Raw genomic sequence first — 20,277 nt, forward strand, 5'->3', positions numbered from 1 at the left:
CATCCTTGGCCTCATCCTTGGCATCCGAGTGCACAAACCGCAGTGAGAGGCAGCACAAACCAGGGAAAGCAGTCACCAAGAATGGGATCAGGAACACTGTCCTGCAGTCTGGGGGCATCCCAGCCGGATCCCGGTTCAGTGTTGTTTATGTGGGTGACCGTTGGTGTGGAGGCATTGTCCGAGACTGGGCCGTCAAGGTGGGCGCTCCAGTCACCAGACCGTCAGTACAGGTGCCCGTAGACCAGATCCCTGGAAATGACCCTCCCCTTAGACAACTCAACTAATGGTCTCCAGAACTCTGGTCCCATCCTTCACTGCCGACCTTTGCCCTCATGACTCATGCCCTCAGACTCCCTGCTTCCCCATGCCCGCCTGTTGCCGCAGGCAACGCAACAACTGTTTGGCAGTTGTCGGGATCCTTCCCTGCCATACTTCCTCACGGTGGGTGTGAATAGCAAGTGGGAGGTGCCGTTATAATTTTCATCTAATTCTTGTCACTGTGGGAGTTGTAGTTAGCTGCTCATGATAGGGGTCCGATCTGAGCCTCCAGAGGCCACGTCCATCTCCTCTCCAACCTTCAGAAACCAGCATGGTACAGCACAGCGGCTGATCCCACCAGGCACTCTCCCCCAACCCCACTCACCCTCCCCTCCCGACCCACAGCCCCAGGGTGAATGCCCTATCACAACCAGTAAGGTGAGGGGAACGTCACTGACTGGATGTCTCTGCTTGTTGGCAGCTGTCTCCCGCCATCCTCCAGGGCCTCGGCAAGGTGAGCGACAGAGACCAAGGAAGCTCCCAGGAAGAGACTCTGCAGCAGATGGAGCAGGTCAGTCCCACACTGGGGGGGGGGGTGGTGAATGTGAGGGTGGGGTTTGCAACATTGCCACTTCCCTGGCTGGGCCTCACCCTTAAGTTGCTCATTCCTTAGTCTTTCCATACCACATCCTCCTTGCCCCTCCTACTCATACCACTCATACCCCCACTCAACCCAACCAGTCCTCCTCTCGCCCCCTTGAACCCAGTGCCCGAGATCACCCACGCCCTCCCCTCCCCGTTCTCACTTCCAGTGATTGAAGGTATTTCCTTCGGCACCCATTTCTCTCTGTGCCTCCCCTCGGCTCCGTTCACATTCTGCTACTCCGAGTGAATACCACCATTTCTCATTGCTCCCTCCTCCTTTGACAAAACAAGAATTTTGCTTCTGTTAGAACAGTGCTGTGTGACTTTTTAACCTACTCTAAGATCGCTCCTACAAAGTCCTCGATTTTTCTATCATCCATGTGCCTATCTAAGAGTTTCTTAATGACACTAATGTATCTGCCTCTATCATCACCCCACCAGGACGTTCCATGCACCCACCACCCATTGTATTAAAAAAAAAACTTACCTGAGATATCCTCTCTAAACTTTCCTCCAATCACCCTTGCATTAGTTATTTCTGGGAAAAACTCTAATCATCTTGTACACCCCTATCAAGTCACCTCTCATCTTTCTTCATTCAAGAAAGAAAAACCCTAGTTTTCTCAACCAGTCTTCATCAGACATGTTCTCTAATTCAGGCAACATCCTGGTAAATCTCCTCCGCACCCTCTCTGAAACCTCCACATCTTTCCTACAATGAGGCGCCCAGAACTGAAAACAATATTCCAAGTGTGGTCTAGCCAGGGTTTTCTAGAGCTGCAACATTACCTCGTGGCTCTTGAACTCAACCCCCCCTGACTAATGGGGCCAACACGCCGTACACCCTAACCACCCTCACAACTTGTGTGACAACTTCGAGGGATCTGTGGATGTTGCTCCCAACATCCCTTTGTTCCTCCACACTGGTAAGAATCCTACTATTAACCCTGTATTCCGCCTTCAAATTTGCCTTCCGAAGTGAATCCCTTCACACCTTTATGGGTTGACCTCCATCTGCCACTTCTCCGCCCAGCTCTGCATCCTATCGATGTCCTTTTGCCCGCCTTCCCGGTTTCCCCCAGAACATGTCTCCTGAAAGCTGCTCCATCCTCTTGCTAAGACAGGTTGATGTCTTTAAAACGACACCAGTAAGTGAAATCCGAGATAATCACTCTCCTCCGTCTAGCGGAATTAGTTCTTACTCTCAGTAATTTCTCCTTTGGCTCCTCCCACTTCCTCCAAACCAAAGGTGTAGCCATGGGCACCCATATGGGTCCCAGTTATGCCTGCCTTTTCGTTAGCTTTGTGGAACAGTCTATGTTCCAAGACTATACGGGTATCCGTCCCCCTCTTTTCCTTTGCTACATCGACGACTGCATTGGCGCTGCCTCCTGCACACATGCTGAGCTCGTCAACCTCATTAACTTTGCCTCCAACTTTCACCCTGCCCTCAAATTCACCTGGTCCATTTCCGACACCTCCCTCCCCTTTCTTGATCTTTATGTCTCCATTTCTGGAGACGGCTTATCTACTGATATCTACTATAAGCCTACAGACTCTCACAGCTACCTGGACTATTCCTCTTCCCACCCTGTCTCTTGCAAAAATGCCACCCCCTTCTCACAATTCCTCCGTCTCCACCGCATCTACTCTCAGGATGAGGCTTTTCATTCCAGGATGAAAGAGATGTCTTCCTTTTTTAAACAAAGGGGCTTCCCTTCGTCCACCATCAACTCTGCTCTCAAACGCATCTCTCACATTTCCCGCACATTTGCCCTCACCCCATCCACCCACCACCCCACTCGGGAGAGGGTCCCCCTTGTCCTCACCTACCACCCCACCAGCCTTCAGGTCCAACGTATAATTCTCCGTAACTTCCGCCACCTCCAATGGGATCCCACTACCAAGCTCATCTTTCCCTCCCCCACTCTGCTTTCCGCAGGGATTGCTCCCTATGCGACTCCCTTGTCCACTCGTCCCCCCCATCCCTTCCCACCGATCTCCCTCCTGGCACTTATCCTTGTAAGCAGAACAAGTGCTACACCTGCCCTTACACTTCCTCCCTCACCACTATTCAGGGCCCCAGACAGTCCTTTCAGGTGAGGCGATACTTCTCCTGTGAGTCGGCTGGTGTGGTATACTGCGTCCGGTGCTCCCGGTGTGGTCTTTTATATATTGGTGAGACCCGATACAGACTGGGAGACCGTTTCACTGAACACCTACGCTCGGTCCGCCAGAAAAAGCAGGATCTCCCAGTGGCCACACATTTTAATTCCACGTCCCATTCCCATTCTGATATGTCTATCCATGGCCTCCTCTACTGTCAAGATGAAGCCACACTCAGGTTGGAGGAACAACACCTTATATACCAGCTGGGTAGCCTCCAACCTGATGGCATGAACATTGACTTCTCTAACTTCCGTTAATGCCCCTCCTCCCCTTCTTACCCCATCCCTGACATATTTAGTTCCTCCCCACTTTTTTTCCTCTCTTTCTGCCCATCACTCTGCCTGTTCTCCATCTCCCTCTGGTGCTCCCCTCCCCCTTTCTTTCTCCCTAGGCCTCCCGTCCCATGATCCTTTCCCTTCTCCAGCTCTGTATCCCTTTTGCCAATCACCTTTCCAGCTCTCAGCTTCACCCCACCCCCTCCGGTCTTCTCCTATCATTTCGCATTTTCCCCTCCCCCTCCTACTTTCAAATCTCTTACTATCTTTCCTTTCAGTTAGTCCTGACCAAAGGTCTCGGCCCGAAACGTTGACAGTGCTTCTCCCTATAGATGCTGCCTGGCCTGCTGTGCTCCACCAGCATTTTGTGTGTGTGGCTTGAATTTCCAGCATCTGCAGATTTCCTCGTGTGTGTCCAAGATAATCACGATTCCTTTGTGGCGCTCCTCATTATATTTTGTCTTCTTCACAGAGAGGAAACAGGCTCTTCAGCCTCTGTGCAGTCCCAATCCCACAGCAATTGTCCCTGTATCCTTCACTCCGATACCACCTCTACCACCTCCTACACTCGGCAAAATGAAAATGCCCAAGTACCCTCTGGCACATCTTTGCAACGTGGGAGGAAGCTGGCATGTCCGCACGGAGAACGTGTAAACAACTCACAGACAGGACTTGAGAGTTCAGGATTGAACCCAAGTCATGGAGTTGTGAGGGGCAGCTCTAATCAGTTGCCCCGCTCCGCTGCCCCTTCTGGCTCAGCTGATTCAGAGACATTGCGTGAGGGATCTGGAATGTGGACAAGAGGTGGGTTTCTGGGAGCCCCTGGTATCCTTCCTCCTACAAGTACGTGGTGCTGTGAGCAGGAGAATGACCATCTTTTCCCCACGACAAAGAAAGGATCACAGGGGTGGGGAAGTGGCTGCAGGGGGAGGGTGGGGAGGGATGAGGAGTAGAAATAGGAGTGTAACTGACCAGGTGGTGGACTGGTTGGCAATGATAATGACGGCAGGGCTGAGAAGGGTCTCCTGGCTATGAAGGGAAACCTGTAGACACCCGAAGAGTGCTCCTACCTGTTGGAAGATGAATGATGCTCTGAAGCAGTCCCAGAGAGTGGGGAACCCTTTTAATCATAGTGAAACAGTCCTCACCCAAAGGGTTAAACCTCACTGATCTTGCTCTAGAAGCAGTCTGGCCACCACCAGGGAGTGCTGCCATTAGCCAATGACCATTGGTGTGTCTCACTCATAGGAATGCCAGCTTCAGGCCTGGTCTCCTACATCCATTGATGGCGTGACAAGCTCAAAGTTCCAACCCCCGACAACACATCACTCATTTTGTCGATGATAATAGTGTTTAGATTTGGTTTCAAATGAAAATGAAGTGACTCAAGTTGCTGGCTGAGACAAGATAGTTCAGATACTCAAGTCTTCCCCAGCAGTTTGACGATCTTCAATAAAACACAAAGTTACTGATATTCTTTTGTGAAGATCATGACAATGAAAAGCCTGTGAGTAGCCATTTTGAGTTTTACCAGGACCTTGTCAGAGCCTTGTTTAAGCACAGGGCAAAGAGCTGGGCACTGGGTGGAAGATGTTTCCTACACTGGGTGTGGCACCAGAGTAAAGCTTGTCCACGGGCATGAGAGGAGACACAGCCTGGTGGTTGTTCATTCCCTGGAGGTTTATCACCCCTTCACCAATGCAACACCTACCTTCTCAATGCCATTTGCCATCCCCTCACTGTGACAGAACATGCAACTGGGCTTCTGCAGCCCTGTGGAGATTCTGCTCAGTCCTACCGCGCTGTTCATTGTGTTCTGCAGCCTTGTGGAGATCCTGCTCAGTCCTACCGCGCTGTTCATTGTGTTCTGCAGCCCTGTGGAGATCCTGCTCAGTCCTACCGCGCTGTTCATTGTGTTCTGCAGCCTTGTGGAGATCCTGCTCAGTCCTACCGCGCTGTTCATTGTGTTCTGCAGCCCTGTGGAGATCCTGCTCAGTCCTACCGCGCTGTTCATTGTGTTCTGCAGCCTTGTGGAGATCCTGCTCAGTCCTACCGCGCTGTTCATTGTGTTCTGCAGCCCTGTGGAGATCCTGCTCAGTCCTACCGCGCTGTTCATTGTGTTCTGCAGCCTTGTGGAGATCCTGCTCAGTCCTACCGCGCTGTTCATTGTGTTCTGCAGCCTTGTGGAGATCCTGCTCAGTCCTACCGCGCTGTTCATTGTGTTCTGCAGCCCTGTGGAGATCCTGCTCAGTCCTACCACACTGTTCATTGTGTTCTGCAGCCCTGTGGAGATCCTGCTCAGTCCTACCATGCTGTTCATTGTGTTCTGCAGCCCTGTGGAGATCCTGCTCAGTCCTACCATGCTGTTCATTGTGTTCTGCAGCCCTGTGGAGATCCTGCTCAGTCCTACCATGCTGTTCATTGTGTTCTGCAGCCCTGTGGAGATCCTGCTCAGTCCTACCACACTGTTCATTGTGTTCTGCAGCCCTGTGGAGATTCTGCTCAGTCCTACCGCGCTGTTCATTGTGTTCTGCCATTGCAACCTCTGTTATAGTTTACAGCATTTTCCCCGCCGCTGATGCTGGAGCCTGCAGACTGCCAGTCTCCCTCTTTATTTTCTCCTTCATTTCTTAAAGTGTGGAGCGATGACTGCTGCCCTCAAGTGCACAGGAACCATTGCATATCCTATAGAACCTTGGAAGATGGTAATCAGAGTGTCCCTTTCTGCCTTGGCACCTCTTTCTCAATTCTGGGATGTACGTAATCAGGTTTATGGTGGCAGATCTTGAACTCAAATCTATCCTAGTGTCCACCCCTCTTACTTCTAAAATTTCCTGTAAGCCCCCATCACCACCTCTCTCTCTTTCTTGAAGAAGTCTATTCCTTCAGTCTTCCCCAATACTGGCTTTTACACCTAGGTAACAACTCTTGTTTTTGTCTCTCCTCGAGATGTTTGGCCAGGGTAAGTGTGCTTTGGTGTTTAAGGCAGTGAAGATGGTGAAGTGGATGCACAGGCACCAGGAATTGTCAATAAAAGAGACTAGAGAAACCGCAGGTGTTTTAATCAAACTGGTGAAGATTTAAATGCTGAAGTGTTGGGTTAGATAGGGGCAGCATGGTAGCGTAGTCATAAATCGAGGGATAGAGTTTAAGAGACACGATGTAATGATGCAGCTCTATAAAACTCTAGTTAGGCCACACTTAGAGTACCGTGTCCAGTTCTGGTCGCCTCACTATAGGAAGGATGTGAAAGCATTGGAAAGGATACAGAGGAGATTTACCAGGATGCTGCCTGGTTTAGAGAGTATGCATTATGATCAGAGATTAAGGGAGCTAGGGCTTTACTCTCTGGAGAGAAGGAGGATGAGAGGAGACATGAGAGAGGTGTACAAGATATTAAGAGGAATAGACAGAGTGGACAGCCAGCGCCTCTTCCCCAGGGCACCACTGCTCAGTACAAGAGGACATGGCTTTAAGGTAAGGGGAGGGAAGATCAAGGGGGATATTAGAGGAAGGTTTTTCACTCAGAGAGTGGTTGGTGCGTGGAATGCACTGCCTGAGTCAGTGGTGGAGGCAGATACACTAGTGAAGTTTAAGAGACAACTAGACAGGTATATGGAGGAATTTAAGGTGGGGGTTATATGGGAGGCAGGGTTTGAGGGTCGGCACAACATTGTGGGCCGAAGGGCCTGTAATGTGCTGTACTATTCTATGTTCTATGTAGTGGTTAGCACAGCACCTTACAGTAAGAGTGACCCGGGTTCAATTCCCACCGTTGTCTCTAAGGAGTTTGTCCATTTTCTGCCCGTGACCATGTGTGTTTCCTCCGGGTGCTCCGGTTTTTCTCCCACAGTCTGAAGATGTACCAGTTGGTGGGTTAACTGGTCAATGTAAATTGTCCCGTCATTAGGCTAGGGTTAGGTTGGGAGTTGCTGAGTGATGCCCGCTCGAAGGGCCAGAAAAGGCTGTTTCATGCTATATCTCGATAAATAAAAAAAATTAAAATATAAAAAAATGAAGAGATAATAAAAACTGAGAGATCCTTACCCAGGGAAGAATAAATATTAAAGTATTAGATTGGGAAGAAGATTAGAATTATTATGGGGAGTCTGTGATTTCACTACCAGTGTCAGTGACTGAAAAAAGACCATGCTAGTGTTTAGCAATAAGTTTGGTAGATGATTGAATGAACAGGCAAGAATCTGGACCGATTACAAATGGAGAGCTAGTGGGCATAGCAGTGACTAGAAGCACACTGGCCCATTTGAGGCAAGGATACTCTCTGAGGCATAAAGGCATCATTAGTAATGTCATGTCTTCCATCGTGTCTCCATAGGAAAGTATCAACAGCACCTACACAGATTCAAAGACCACGGACACGGCTAATGTTACTGGTGAAATCGAATTATCTATCCAGTACAACTTTAAGGCTTTGGCGCTGGAAATCCACATCAAATCATGCAAAAACCTAGCCTCTGAAGATGGGAAGAAGAAAAAGTATAACCCGTATGTGCTTTCTAGAGCTCTGTTGAAAGGAGATCATATTTACATAGCATCTTCTGAGAGGCCAAAGAGCCTCACAGATAATGTAGGACTTTTAATGTTTGGGTATTAGGGTGTAGGAAATGAAATATGGGAAGGTTTACTCAGGCTCAGCAGGAAGAGATACTGAAGCAACCAAATATCTGCTCTTTAGTCCATTGTGCCAGGAATTCCCCTTCAAAAGAGCCTGCTGCTTCGAAACTCGAACCTCAACTTGGTCTTCTTTTGCCTATAATCTGGTCAGTTTACCACCTTGCCAACAGCCCCATAGCAGTATCTATGAAATTGGTTCAACTTTGCTTTCAGGCAGAACATTCCAGAAAAGAAACCCTCCTCATCCCCCCCCCCCCCACTAGATCGTCTTCTGTGTATTTAAAATGCTTGATCTCTGGATGTTAACCCATTAGTCAGTGGGGGGAAAAAACTCCTCAACCTTTAATTGTCTTGTAATCATCTGCATCTCCTGTGTTCCAAAGGAGGCAGTTCTGAACTCTCCACTCCTCTGTTCCAAAGGAGGCAGTTCTGAACTCTCCACTCCTCTGTTCCAAAGGAGGCAGTTCTGAACTCTCCACTCCTGTGTTCCAAAGGAGGCAGTTCTGAACTCTCCACTCCTCTGTTCCAAAGGAGGCAGTTCTGAACTCTCCACTCCTGTGTTCCAAAGGAGGCAGTTCTGAACTCTCCACTCCTCTGTTCCAAAGAAGACAACTTTGATTTTTACTTGAGTTGTAATGGCCAAAACGGAGGCAAAACTAATGAATGATAAAGTCCTAGCATGTCTCTTTGTATTTACATTCAAATTTCTATTTATAAACCTGTGTGATTTTTAACTACCTTAAACAATGTTATACGGTATAACCTTCTGCATATGGATGAAGTATTATTGCTCACCTGCATATTTTAAAATTGAGCAGTCTAAACATGGTGCACTTCCTTTTGCTCCCAGTTCCAGAGTCACTTCTCCTTCCTTTAATCTATGAAGATAGCGTCCCAATCTCTTCAACTCCCATTCTGCTTAACCACCTCTCATAGAAATACCTCCTTCTCGGAGAGTCAGTCTTCTCACTACACCCTCTGAAGCCAAGAATATTCTTCTTAAGGCAAGATGTGAACTGTACCCACCCTGGTTCATTTCACCGTCATCAGAATTCTTTTCCATTTGCTTTCTGTGACCTGGATCTGAGCACAACCCAAGTGTACTGATCTCCAACTTTTTAAAATATGTTCTGCTTCTGTATTTTCCTGTTGCCGTGTACCATTCAGCAACAGACTGCAACAACTCCGGTGGTGGAGGGAGGGAGTGTTTTGGGTGGAGGTTTCAGTGCCAGTCACGTGGCTGCTGGAGAGTCAGAAGATGCCGGAAATCTCGAGAATCAGCCACTGAATGCTGGAGGAGCTCGGCATGTTCTGCTGATGGTGGTGAGTTGCTTGCAATGTTCTGGAGTTGCAGTGATCCAGACATGCAGGGAGTGCTCCCTCTCGCTCCTGACAGGTACACAGTCCCTGACCTACTCTGTCTGCACGATGCCCAGCCCCTCTCGTACTAGAACCATAGAAACCCTACGCACAACACAGGCCCTTTGGCCCACAATGATGTGCCGAGCATGTACTTACTTTAGAAATTACCTAGGGTTACCCACAGCCCTCTATTTTACTAAGCTGCCTGTACCAATCCAGGAGTCTCTTAAAAGACCCTATCGTATCCACCTCCACCACCATTGCCGGCAGCCCATTCCACGCACTCACCACTCTCTGAGTAAAAAACTCACCTCTCATCCTCCGTTGCTCCAAGGAGAAAAGGCTGAGTTCACTCAACCTATTCTCATAAGACATGCTCCCCAATTCAGGCAACATCCTTGTAAATCTCCTCTGCACCCTTTCTATGGTTTCCACGTCCTTCCTATAGTGAGGGGACCAGAACTGAGCACAGTACTCCGTGGGGTCTGACCAGGGTCCTATATAGCTGCAACATTACCTCTTGGCTCTTAAATTCAATCCCACAGTTGATGAAGGCCAATGCATCGTATGCCTTCTTAACCACAGAGTCAACCTGCGCAGCAGCTTTGAGCCTCCTATGGACACAGATCCCAAAATCTCTCTGATCTGCACATTAATGCTATATTCTGTCATCATATTTGACCTACCAAAATGAACCACTTCACACTTATCTGGGTTGAACTCCATCTGCCACTTCTCAGCCCAGTTTTGCATCCTGTCAATGTCCCGCTGTAACCTCTGACAGCCCTCCACACTATCCACAACACTCCCATCTCTTGGTCTCACAGTTCTTCTAGTGGAATTTCAGCATGTAGATGTTGTACGACTCTGCATCGATACTGCCTTTGAATCTAAAACATAGATGGTTCTACTCTCACTTGTTGAGGTTATTGGCTGGCACTTTTACAGCCCGAGTGTGTCTCGCTAGTTATCAAGCCTTGCCTGAATGTTGTCGGGGTCATGCTGCTTGTAGGTCTGATGCACCATCAATAACTCTCGGAGACGGGAGGCAAACGATAGGCTTTTATTAGCTGCAAGAAACCACCACACAACATCCTGGAGACTGAGGGGGGAGCAGTGCCTCCAATCGCCTTTATACAGGGGTCAGTGGGAGGAGCCTCAGGAGCAGTCAGCAGAGGGGCGTGTCCAGACAGGTATATGTAGTTCACCACAAGGTCTAGTCGCGAAGGCAGTTAAACATTGTGCAATCAACAGCGAACATCCCCACTTCTGAAGGAAAGGAGGTCATTGGTGAAGGAGCTGAAGCCTGGGCCTAGGACTCTGCGTGCATCACCGGCACCAGCCTACCCAACATCATCAGGGAGGTGCTGGCAAAAGGCCAACTATATCATGAAGCATTCCACCCACCCTGCTCAGAGATTCCCATCAGGGTAGAGGCTGCACAGCATCGACATCAGGCCCATTAGATTAAAAAATCAATACTTCCATCAGGCTGATCAACCCCTCACCCCCCAGCAGTACATCCACATCACTTAGTGTCACTTTACACACACACAATCAGTCTATGTGTATAACAGTTAACTTGTACGTTGTGTTTTGTAGGATTGCTTTAATATTCGTATTTATTGTGTGCTTTTTATTGTTTTTTAATTGTGTTCTTTATGCTTATAGTGTTTTTTTAATGCTCCAGAGTAACAATCGTTTCATTCTCCTTTTACATATGTAATGAAGAATGACAATAAACAGCCTTGGATCATGAAATGCCCCCCCCCCCCCCCCCCCAGGGCACCCACAATACAGGCCGTCCTGCAAATGCAGGACACTCACAAATTCAGGATGTCCCACAAATACAGGACATCCCATGAAAGGCCCCAGGACACCCATAAATACAGGATGTCCCAATAAAGGACCACACTGTGGCTTTCTATGTGAAGACAAAGTCCTTGCAATTCTTGCACCACTTTTGTTAAAAGCTCTCTCAACTTGCTCATTGATCCCAGCACTGAAACAGCAGTAGGGAGCGACTGTGAGCCGTTCTCACTGAGGTCTTTATCAGCTCCACACAAAGTAATTCTTCCCTCTGGTTTTCCGCTCTACTGCTTTAATCTCAGGCGCTTGTTACACACCCTCCACCTTTCCCATTTCCCCGTGAAGTGACCCATCACCAAACTGAACTGTTTCCACAACCTATCGATCACCTTCAACTCACATTCTCAATATTTATTGCTTATTATTATTTCTTTCCCTCTCTTTTTGTATTAGCACAGTTTGGTGTCTTTTATATATTGGTTGTTGGTCTGTCTTTGTGTGTGGCTTTTCGTTGTGTTTCTTTGTACTTACTGTGAATGCCCACAAGGTAATGAATCTCAGGGTAGTATATGGTGACATATTAATGCAGTTTGATAATAAATTTACTTGAACTTTGACCTGGGCTGTCTATTCCCAGATTTGGTTTTCTGCAACCAATGAATTAATTACAGAGTTCAGGGAATGTACCGAAGCAATTGTGCAGCTCAGCTAGTTGCCTTAATGAGGACCACACGTTTTAACTCAAAAACTGTCAATCTAAGATCTTATTTATGTTGATGATGTTGCAATGTTACCAAACTTTAAACACGAGAGAAGAAACCACACCCCTGCAGTGAGCAGAAGGGATGGCATGGGAAGATTCCAAAATCTACTGCAGGACAAGGTCCAACGGGAGTGCATTTGCTAATTATTTCTCTCTAGGTTAATGTTTGGCGGCCCTGTTACACATCGCAATGTATAAGCTGCCCGAGTTTGTAAAAGATTCTCAAATGTCTTATTGGCACTGAAGGTGGATCCATAAAATAACACAGCACTGAAACGGGTCCATCTCCCCAACCGTTCCGTGGCAACAATAATATTCACCAAGCCTGTGTCTGTCCCACTATCTCTCTAAATCCTTATCCAAATATATATTCACAGAGAGCAGGAGACGTGAATTCTTGGCAAAATTCTCGTCCTGTTAGGGTAGGACAATTACCTTAGTGCAATTGGTGATGTCCTTATCTCTCGTCCTACAGGTTCAAACATAGGGAAGGGTTGCAGGAGCACAGAGTTCACCTGCTGTTTGCTCCACCATTCTGCGATGCTGTGGCCAACCTATTAGCTCCGCTTTCCTATACAATCCCAAACTCCTTCATTCCTTAATATCTAAGTAGATACTGATACCTGTATTGAATACACGTGGCCCGAGTCTCTACAATCCCTTCTGGTGGAGAGTTCCAAAGGGTGCTACCTTTAGCTCAGTCCTGGCTTACAGGCCTCTTATTCTGAGTCTATGAACCCCTAGCAGATGACCAACTCCTGGCCAAGAGAGACACCCCTCTCAGTGTCTAGCCTGTGGGAATATTGCATGTTTCAGTGAGATCACCTCTCGGTCTGGTAAACTCCAGAACAGCACCTTTAAACTAGAGCTATTGGTGGCTCTCACATCAGCCTCCCATGACTGCACTGCAGAAGTATTCAATTGGCTAAAATTCGGGCAGCCTGAATGTAAGTGACTCAATGGAAATGAAATTTCTTTCAGCTTTCAACCGCTATTAATGAATCATCTAGTATTTTCACTGGGGTAATTTGAACAGCTACTGAAACTGAAAATGTATGATGTGTTTGATGTTTTAGGTATGTGAAGACCTACTTGCTTCCGGACAAATCTCCCCACAGTAAGTTGAAGAGCTCTGTGAAGAAGAACACGGTGAATCCGGTTTTTAATGAAACATTACGGGTAATTCATTGCTTACGCTGTTTCTACCATTTAGATCATTTTGGTCAGCAGCTGAGTTCGGTATGTTGCCTCTCAGGCTCCGCTCCCTGTTGGGAACCATCCAGTTCCCTGCTTGAATGAAGATCGCCATCCTATCCTGGGCTGCCAACTTTTCCACCTGTGTTGCCACTTTTGGAAATCCATGTGCCTGAACCGTAAGGTGTATCTGTTCATTGGATTCCCGGGGCCTTACCATTAACAATGGGCGTTCAGCCATTGCGCACCGTCCCATAGCATCAGCATTAAGGTTCACTGCCTTTGCCCTGCCTAGCTTTCCAGCTGACCTGCATCCAACTCTATCCTTAGACAGCTTCCCTCATTTTCTAGAACAACCCCAATTTTCGTGGCGACTTATCACCATCTTTACCTGCACTTATAACCAAACACAATGTGGCCTCTCTGTTTTGAAATGGGTTTTAAGTGGTGCTGGGAGTTTTCACCACAGTGCTGGAGAATCTTTCCCAACATCACCCTGGAGCATGCGGTCGGGACTTCTGACGTTCCCTCCTCCCTTGCTCTCCGCCTGAGGGAGAATTACCGAATGACAACAACCCTACAACTGCAGTTAGATCATGGATTACTGCGGAAAATATCGGCTGCGCTCATAACCTAACGTAGCAGCAGTTGGCCATAGTGGCCTAGCACTGGTGAATCAGTACGCAACACTCTCAGGCCATCGTGAGACGCAGGTCTAGAAGGCAACACGGTACTCCAGGTGCAGCCCAACCTGCAAGTGACACACTACCATGAGCACACTACAGTTTACCTCCTCATAGTATACCTTCAGACAGTACACTACATATCTTAACATATGTGAAACTTCGGACAGTACAACAGTACACTATGGTGCCCTTATGAACTGCCAGGCCATTTGCTGCGGTGTGCCTTTATACCATCACTGAACTGTAGCTGTGAACCTTAAAGAGTACGTTGCAGTGTACCTGTGAACCTTCAGGACGTACAGTACAGTCTACCTTCCACCCCTTGGCGTTCCATGCTCCACTAGACCTCTCTGCTGTCTGTAGTTCTGACTCTCTCACAATGAAGCTCCTACCCCAAGTTAATGTTGCCCTGTCGTTTTCTGCCCCGTGTGTGGTCTTCCCCGCTGACTGCCAGAGGACCTGGCTTATGAGCCAGTTGCTAGGCAGTGCAAAGTCCTGGGCTCGGGAGCTGACGGCTTCTTATATGCAGTGTTCTACTTTGCATTCCATAGTACGACATTGAACGGTGGCAGCTGGAGACGAGGACACTTCATGTCTCTGTGTGGTACAGTATGACACTCAAACGGCAAGTGTTTGTGGGACAGGTACACATCCCCTTTGACAAATGGAGATTCGAAGACAACTCGACTCAGGAATGCCAGTGGTACCAGCTCCAAGACAAGTGATATCAGCGCTCTCCTGATCCACAGGGGCAATGGTTCTGAGGCTTTAACCCAAATAGTCTGCAAGTGTTTGTAACGTACAATGAATCAATTTGTGTACAATGATTGGAAATCTAAACCTCTTTTATTGATGTGCCCATTTGGGGAAATGTTTATGAAAGGAAACCGAATAAACAAGTTTTGCTAAGACTTTGTAGTGATGATAATTTTCCTAGAGTTGCACGAGTTGAATGGTTCAGTTTGATATCAGAGAATGTATACAGAGTACAACCTGAAATTCTTACTCTCTGCAGACATGCACAAAACAGAACTGCCCCAAAGAATGAATGACAGGAAATGTTAGAACCCCAAAGCCCCCCCCCTGGCTCCCCCTCCCACACTCAAACAGCAACAAAAACATCACCTCCCCTCACTTGCTCCAGCAAAAGCATCAGCCCTCCCCCGCTACCCACCACGCAAACAATAACAAAGCCCCCACCCCGCCCAGAGACCATGATCTAGAGACTATCAAAAACGCTGCTGTCCGTCGCAACACTTTGACATCTCACAGGCTCTCTCTCTCTCTCACTAACGAGGGCATCACTCCTGCCACAGCGAGAGGGGAGGAGTCCAACAGCTCGCTGTTTCGATGTGGCAATCTGCAGAGTTGCTTATTTCAACAGCAGAGTACACTGCCGTCTCCCACGGTTCAGCGACGCTGGCGGGGGATCAGGTTGTCACGGGGCAGCATCGCGAAGGCTCGGACTTCACCTCGCTGCAATAGAGTGAGCTGTAGCTGGAGCCCTGACAATGTTCACAACCGTCACCTCTCCCTCCCGGCAGCACCATCCAATCCAAGTGTCACTGCTCCTGCCCTGTGTCTTGCAAATATGTTGCTGAATCAATCAGAGTCAACAGCACAGAGACTGCGTTACACTGAGAGTACTGGGTGTGTGGAACACCCTGGCATGGGTGGTGTAAAGACAGATACATTAGGGACATTTAAAAAAAACCATAGACAGGCACTTGGGTGGTCGATAAATGGAGGGTTATGTAGGAGGGACGAATTAGATTGATCTCAGAGTGGGTTAAAAGGTTGGCACAACATTGTAGGCCAGAGGATTCTATGTTCTATGAAAGAAGTATTTCAGTCCCCCCCCCCCCCGTGTTCATGCTGATCATCAAGCACCATTGATTTAATTTTCCAGAACCTCGACTGTTGCTTCTTTGTCACAGAGTCATAGAAAAGTACAGCACAGAAGCAGGACATTCAGCCCATCTAGTCCATGCTGAATTATTTAGACTGCCCACTCCCATCGACCCGCACCTGGACCACAGCCCTCCACACCCCTACCATCCACGTACCTATCTAAACTTCTCTAAAGTGTTGAGATCAAGCTTGCACGCACCACTCACACTGGCAGCTCATTCCACCCTCTCGTGATGCCCTGAGTGAAGAAGTTTCCCCTTGTGTTCCCCTTAAACATGTCACCTTTCACCCTTAACCCATGACCTCTACTTGTAGTCCCACCCAACTTCAGTGGAAAAAGCCTGCTTGCATTTACCCTATCTATACCCCTCATAATTTTATGTAGCTCCATTAACATCTCCTCTCAATCTTATACATTCCAAGGAATAAAGTCCTAACCTATTCAATCTTTCTTTGTAACTCAGGTCCTCCAGACCTGGAAACATCCTTGTAAATTTTCTCTGTACTCTTTCAAACTCGTTTACATCTTTCCTGTAGGTACGTGACCAAAATTGCACACGATATTCCAAATTAGGCCTCACCAATGTCTTTTACAACTTCAACATAACATCCTATCTTCTGTACTTTGATTTATGAAGGCCAGTGTTCCAAAAGCTTCCTTTACAACCCTATCCATCTGTGACACCACTTGCAATGAATTATGGACCTGTATTCCATATCCCGGTGTTCTACTGCACCTCGTTCACTATGTAAGACCTACCCTGGATGGTCCTGCAAAACCTCACACTTTTCTGCATTAAATTTCATCTGCCATCTTTCAGCCCATTTTTCTAGCTGGTCCAGATCCCGCTCCAAGCCATCTTCCTCCCTGTCCACTATGCCCCCAATCTTGGTGTCATCTGCAAATTTACTGATCCAGTTAAATACATTATCATCCAGATCATTGACATTGATGATAAACAAAGGACCCAACACTGCGGCACTCCACTAGTCACAGGCCTCCAGTCAGAGAATCTGGCGACTCAGGTTCTCAACTAGATGGCACATATAGTAAAGGTTCTGAGGGACTGAGTTAGATAGCGCTCTTATAGATAGCGGGGTCAAGGGATAGAGTTAGATAGCGCTCTTATAGATAGCGGGGTCAAGGGATAGAGTTAGATAGAGCTCTTATAGATAGCGGGGTCAAGGGATAGAGTTAGATAGAGCTCTTATAGATAGCGGGGTCAAGGGATATGGGGAGAGGGCAGGAACGGGGTACTGATTGTGTATGATCAGCCATGATCACAGTGAATGGCGGTGCTGGCTAGAAGGGCTGAATGGCCTACTCCTGCACCTACTGTCTATTGACTCCACCTCCTTCACCCCCTCAAGCAAAGTGCCAACTTCTCTCTGGGTAAAACTCTCCTCAGATGCCCTCTAAATGCTTTTCAGATCCCCTCTAGATCTGTTACTTGTTATCCTAAAACCATGTTTCAGGTTGCTCTGCTATGATGTCAAGTTTCCCATCACCTACCCTGCCCATGCCTCTCATACCCTGTACTCCTCCGTTGGGTCCCTCTTCAGCCACCTCTGCTCCTCATAACTGCAATGCTCCATCCCAGGCAAAATCCTGGCGAATCTTCTTTGCATCCTCTCCACTGCAATCACATCATTCCTCTAGTAATGGTGACCAGATCTGTACATAGTTCTCCAGCTGTGGTGACCAGATCTGCAGATAGTTCTTCAGCTGTGGCCTAACTAGTGTTTTATCTACGGTAGTTTGAATAAAACTCTCTGCTTTTATATATTTTCATAGCTGAAAGCAAGATTCTTGTATGCCTTCTAATTACCTTATCTACTGATGATGTCACCTTCAGAGATCATTGGATTTATATACTAAGGCCCTTTGCTCCTCAATCCTTCCTAATGACCCTTCACCCCACCACTGTTAGTGTATGATTTACCCTTATTTGTCTCCTGAAGTGTATTACCAGGATTAAACTACATATGCCATTGCTCTGCCCAATTTAACAGTTGATCAATATCATCCTGCATCCAAAGACTACCTTTCTTACTCTCAACACCATGCACAGATTGCTGTTTTGGTCCCTACTGGGCCCTCCTGGTTACCGTTCTGTTGAACATATATTTACAAAATGATTTCTCTTGCCACCAATGAATTTTGGGCCCTCTCTTTGCTCTCCCAGTTTTGTTTGTTTTACACCCCCCTCTAGCCTCCAAATTTGTTATTCTGCCGTCTAGAAAGAGACCACAGTGGATCTGGTACGAAGCAATGAACCTGGTCAGTTGACAGGTCTCTTGGTGGATGAACATTTCGGAGACAGTGACCACAACTCTGACCTTCAAGGTGGCCTTGGAGAGGAACGGAAGTGGATGGTATGGGGAAGTATCTAATTGGGGGAGGGGAATTATGATGCAATTACACAGTAATTTGGGAGCGTTAATTGGGAGCAGATGTACTTGGGAAATGCACAAATAAACTGTGGAGGTAGTTTAGGGAGCACTTGCAATGGGGTTCTGAAAGGTTGAGGTGGGGAAAGGATGGTAGGGTGAAGGAACCATGGTTGATAAGAGACGTGGAACAAATGGAATTGAATGCAGACAAGTGTGAAGTATTTCACTTTGGGAGGACCAGCCAGGGTAGGACTCACACAGTAAGCAGTGGGGCACTGATGTAGAGGTCATGTGTTAAGGGTGAAAGGTGAAATGCTTGGAGGGAGCTTCTTCACTCAGGATGGTGAGCGTGTGGAACGAGCTGCCAGTAGAAGTGGTAGATATGGTTTGATTTCATTATGTAAGCAAAATTTGGTGAGGTACTTGGATGAGAGGGGTACAGAGGTCTATGGTCCAGGTGCGGGCTGATGGGTCTATAGGCAGATGAATAGTTCATTACAGTCTAGATGGGCCAAAGGGTCTGTTTGTCCGTTGTAGTTTTCTAAGACTCTACCTAGTCTTGAGGAAGACATGCATCTTAATGTTTAGGAAGCAAGGATCAGACAGGGAATATTGCCAGGTAGCCAGGAAGGAGCCCAAGGATGGACTTAGGAGGAGGCATGAGGAAGCCCTGTTGAGTAGGATTAAGGAAAAACCCAGGAAATTCTACACGTATGTGAAGAACAGGAAGACAAATAGAGTGAGGATAGGAGCGATCAGGGAAGAGGAGGAAGTATGTGCCTGGAGTTGGAGGAGGTAGGAGAGGTCCTTAATGAATACTTTGCTTCAGAATTCACCAGTGAGGAGGACCGTGACAAACGTATAAGAGGCTGATATGCTGGAACATGTCGATATTAAGAAGGAGAATGTGCTGGAACGTTTGAAAAACATTAGGATAGGTAAGTCCCTGGGACCAGACAGGTTACTACAGGAAGCAAGGGAAGAGATTGCTGCAAGTTTGGTGATGGTCTTTGCATCCTCTCTGGCCACAAGTGTAGTACCAGAAGACCGGGGTGCTTGCAGATGTTAGTCCTTTGTCCAAGAGAGATAACCCTGGGAATGATAGACCATTTAGTCGTATGTCAGTGGTGGGAAAACTATTGGGCGGGTGATTCTTTGAGCCAGGAGTTATGAGCATTTGGTGAAGCATAGTCTGATTAGATAGTCTGCATGGTCTTGTGAGTGACAGGCCGTGTCTCATCAGCCCGACTGAGGTGTTTGAGGATGTGACCATCCACAACCCTGTAAGGAAGCTCAAATCACAGCTTATGCAGGTCAAAGATGACCTGGGACTCAGGATGGCTGGTGTTTACAGGATTCCCTCTGAACGTGGAGCAGCGTATATCGGCCTGACGAGACTCACGGTGGAAACCTGCATCAAGGAGCACAGGAGGTGTATCTGTTTGCATTCCCTGGAGGAATCGGCAGTGGCAGAACACTGCTTTCTCAATGGCCATAGAACTGAATTCGATGGCACAAATTACCGTGCCGTGCCCATGGCTTTTGGGACCAGCTGGTGAAAGAACCATTGAAATAAAACTAGAGGAGAAGAGTTTTAACAAAGATGAAGGTCTTGCTCAATGTAAGTACTGGAATTCGATTGTAAACAAGGTAGGACAGTTGAAACCTGATTGGATGAGAACTAACCAATCAGAAGGCACAAAGATGGGGGTATAAAGACCACTGGACTAGACATCCCAGGCCCAGGCATCATCCCTGATGAAGATGGCAAGAGTTTGTCACTGAAACGTGGGCTAAAATCAACACCTGTACCCGGCAGGAAGCCTGGGAAGAGTTTATTCGACTGTTTCATGATGCTGAAATTGCCATTCCCCTCAGATTCCAGGATCTTATTTTCAGCACCATTGTATCCTTTTCCTTATCCTAAATTCAAACTTCCAGCGTTGTGGTCATTATCTCCGAAATGCTCTCCCCTTAACACTTCAAACATTCCCCAGGGATGGGAACACAAGTCCTGCCTCTAGTAGGATTGCAGAGGAGAGTCACCAGGATGTTGCCTGGGATAAAGACATCTGACAGATCTGGGAGCATCCTGACTGGCTGCATCACTGTACCTCCCTCAATCGCAGGACTCTGCAGAGAGTGGTGCGGACAGCCCAGCGCACCTGTAGATGTG

The 20,277-nt window shown here is 47.6% G+C and overlaps 1 protein-coding gene across 7 annotated transcripts in view; it reads left to right on the plus strand.

The window, feature by feature from the left end:
• The window catches only part of sytl3 (synaptotagmin-like 3), a 117,570-nt gene extending 102,883 nt beyond the window's left edge, over positions 1-14,687 (plus strand). For all 7 annotated transcript variants that reach the window (XM_073051669.1, XM_073051672.1, XM_073051671.1 and 4 more), the window contains exons 9-12: positions 740-829; positions 7,684-7,853; positions 12,993-13,095; positions 14,348-14,687. In XM_073051669.1, coding sequence (XP_072907770.1) covers positions 740-829; positions 7,684-7,853; positions 12,993-13,095; positions 14,348-14,521 — 537 coding nt within the window. In that variant the 3' untranslated portion in view covers positions 14,522-14,687. The remainder of the gene's footprint in view (positions 1-739; positions 830-7,683; positions 7,854-12,992; positions 13,096-14,347) is intronic.
• Positions 14,688-20,277: the final 5,590 nt, after the last annotated feature.

The sequence above is a fragment of the Hemitrygon akajei genome, chromosome 7 (genome assembly GCF_048418815.1).
Source record: "Hemitrygon akajei chromosome 7, sHemAka1.3, whole genome shotgun sequence".
NCBI lineage: Eukaryota > Metazoa > Chordata > Chondrichthyes > Myliobatiformes > Dasyatidae > Hemitrygon > Hemitrygon akajei.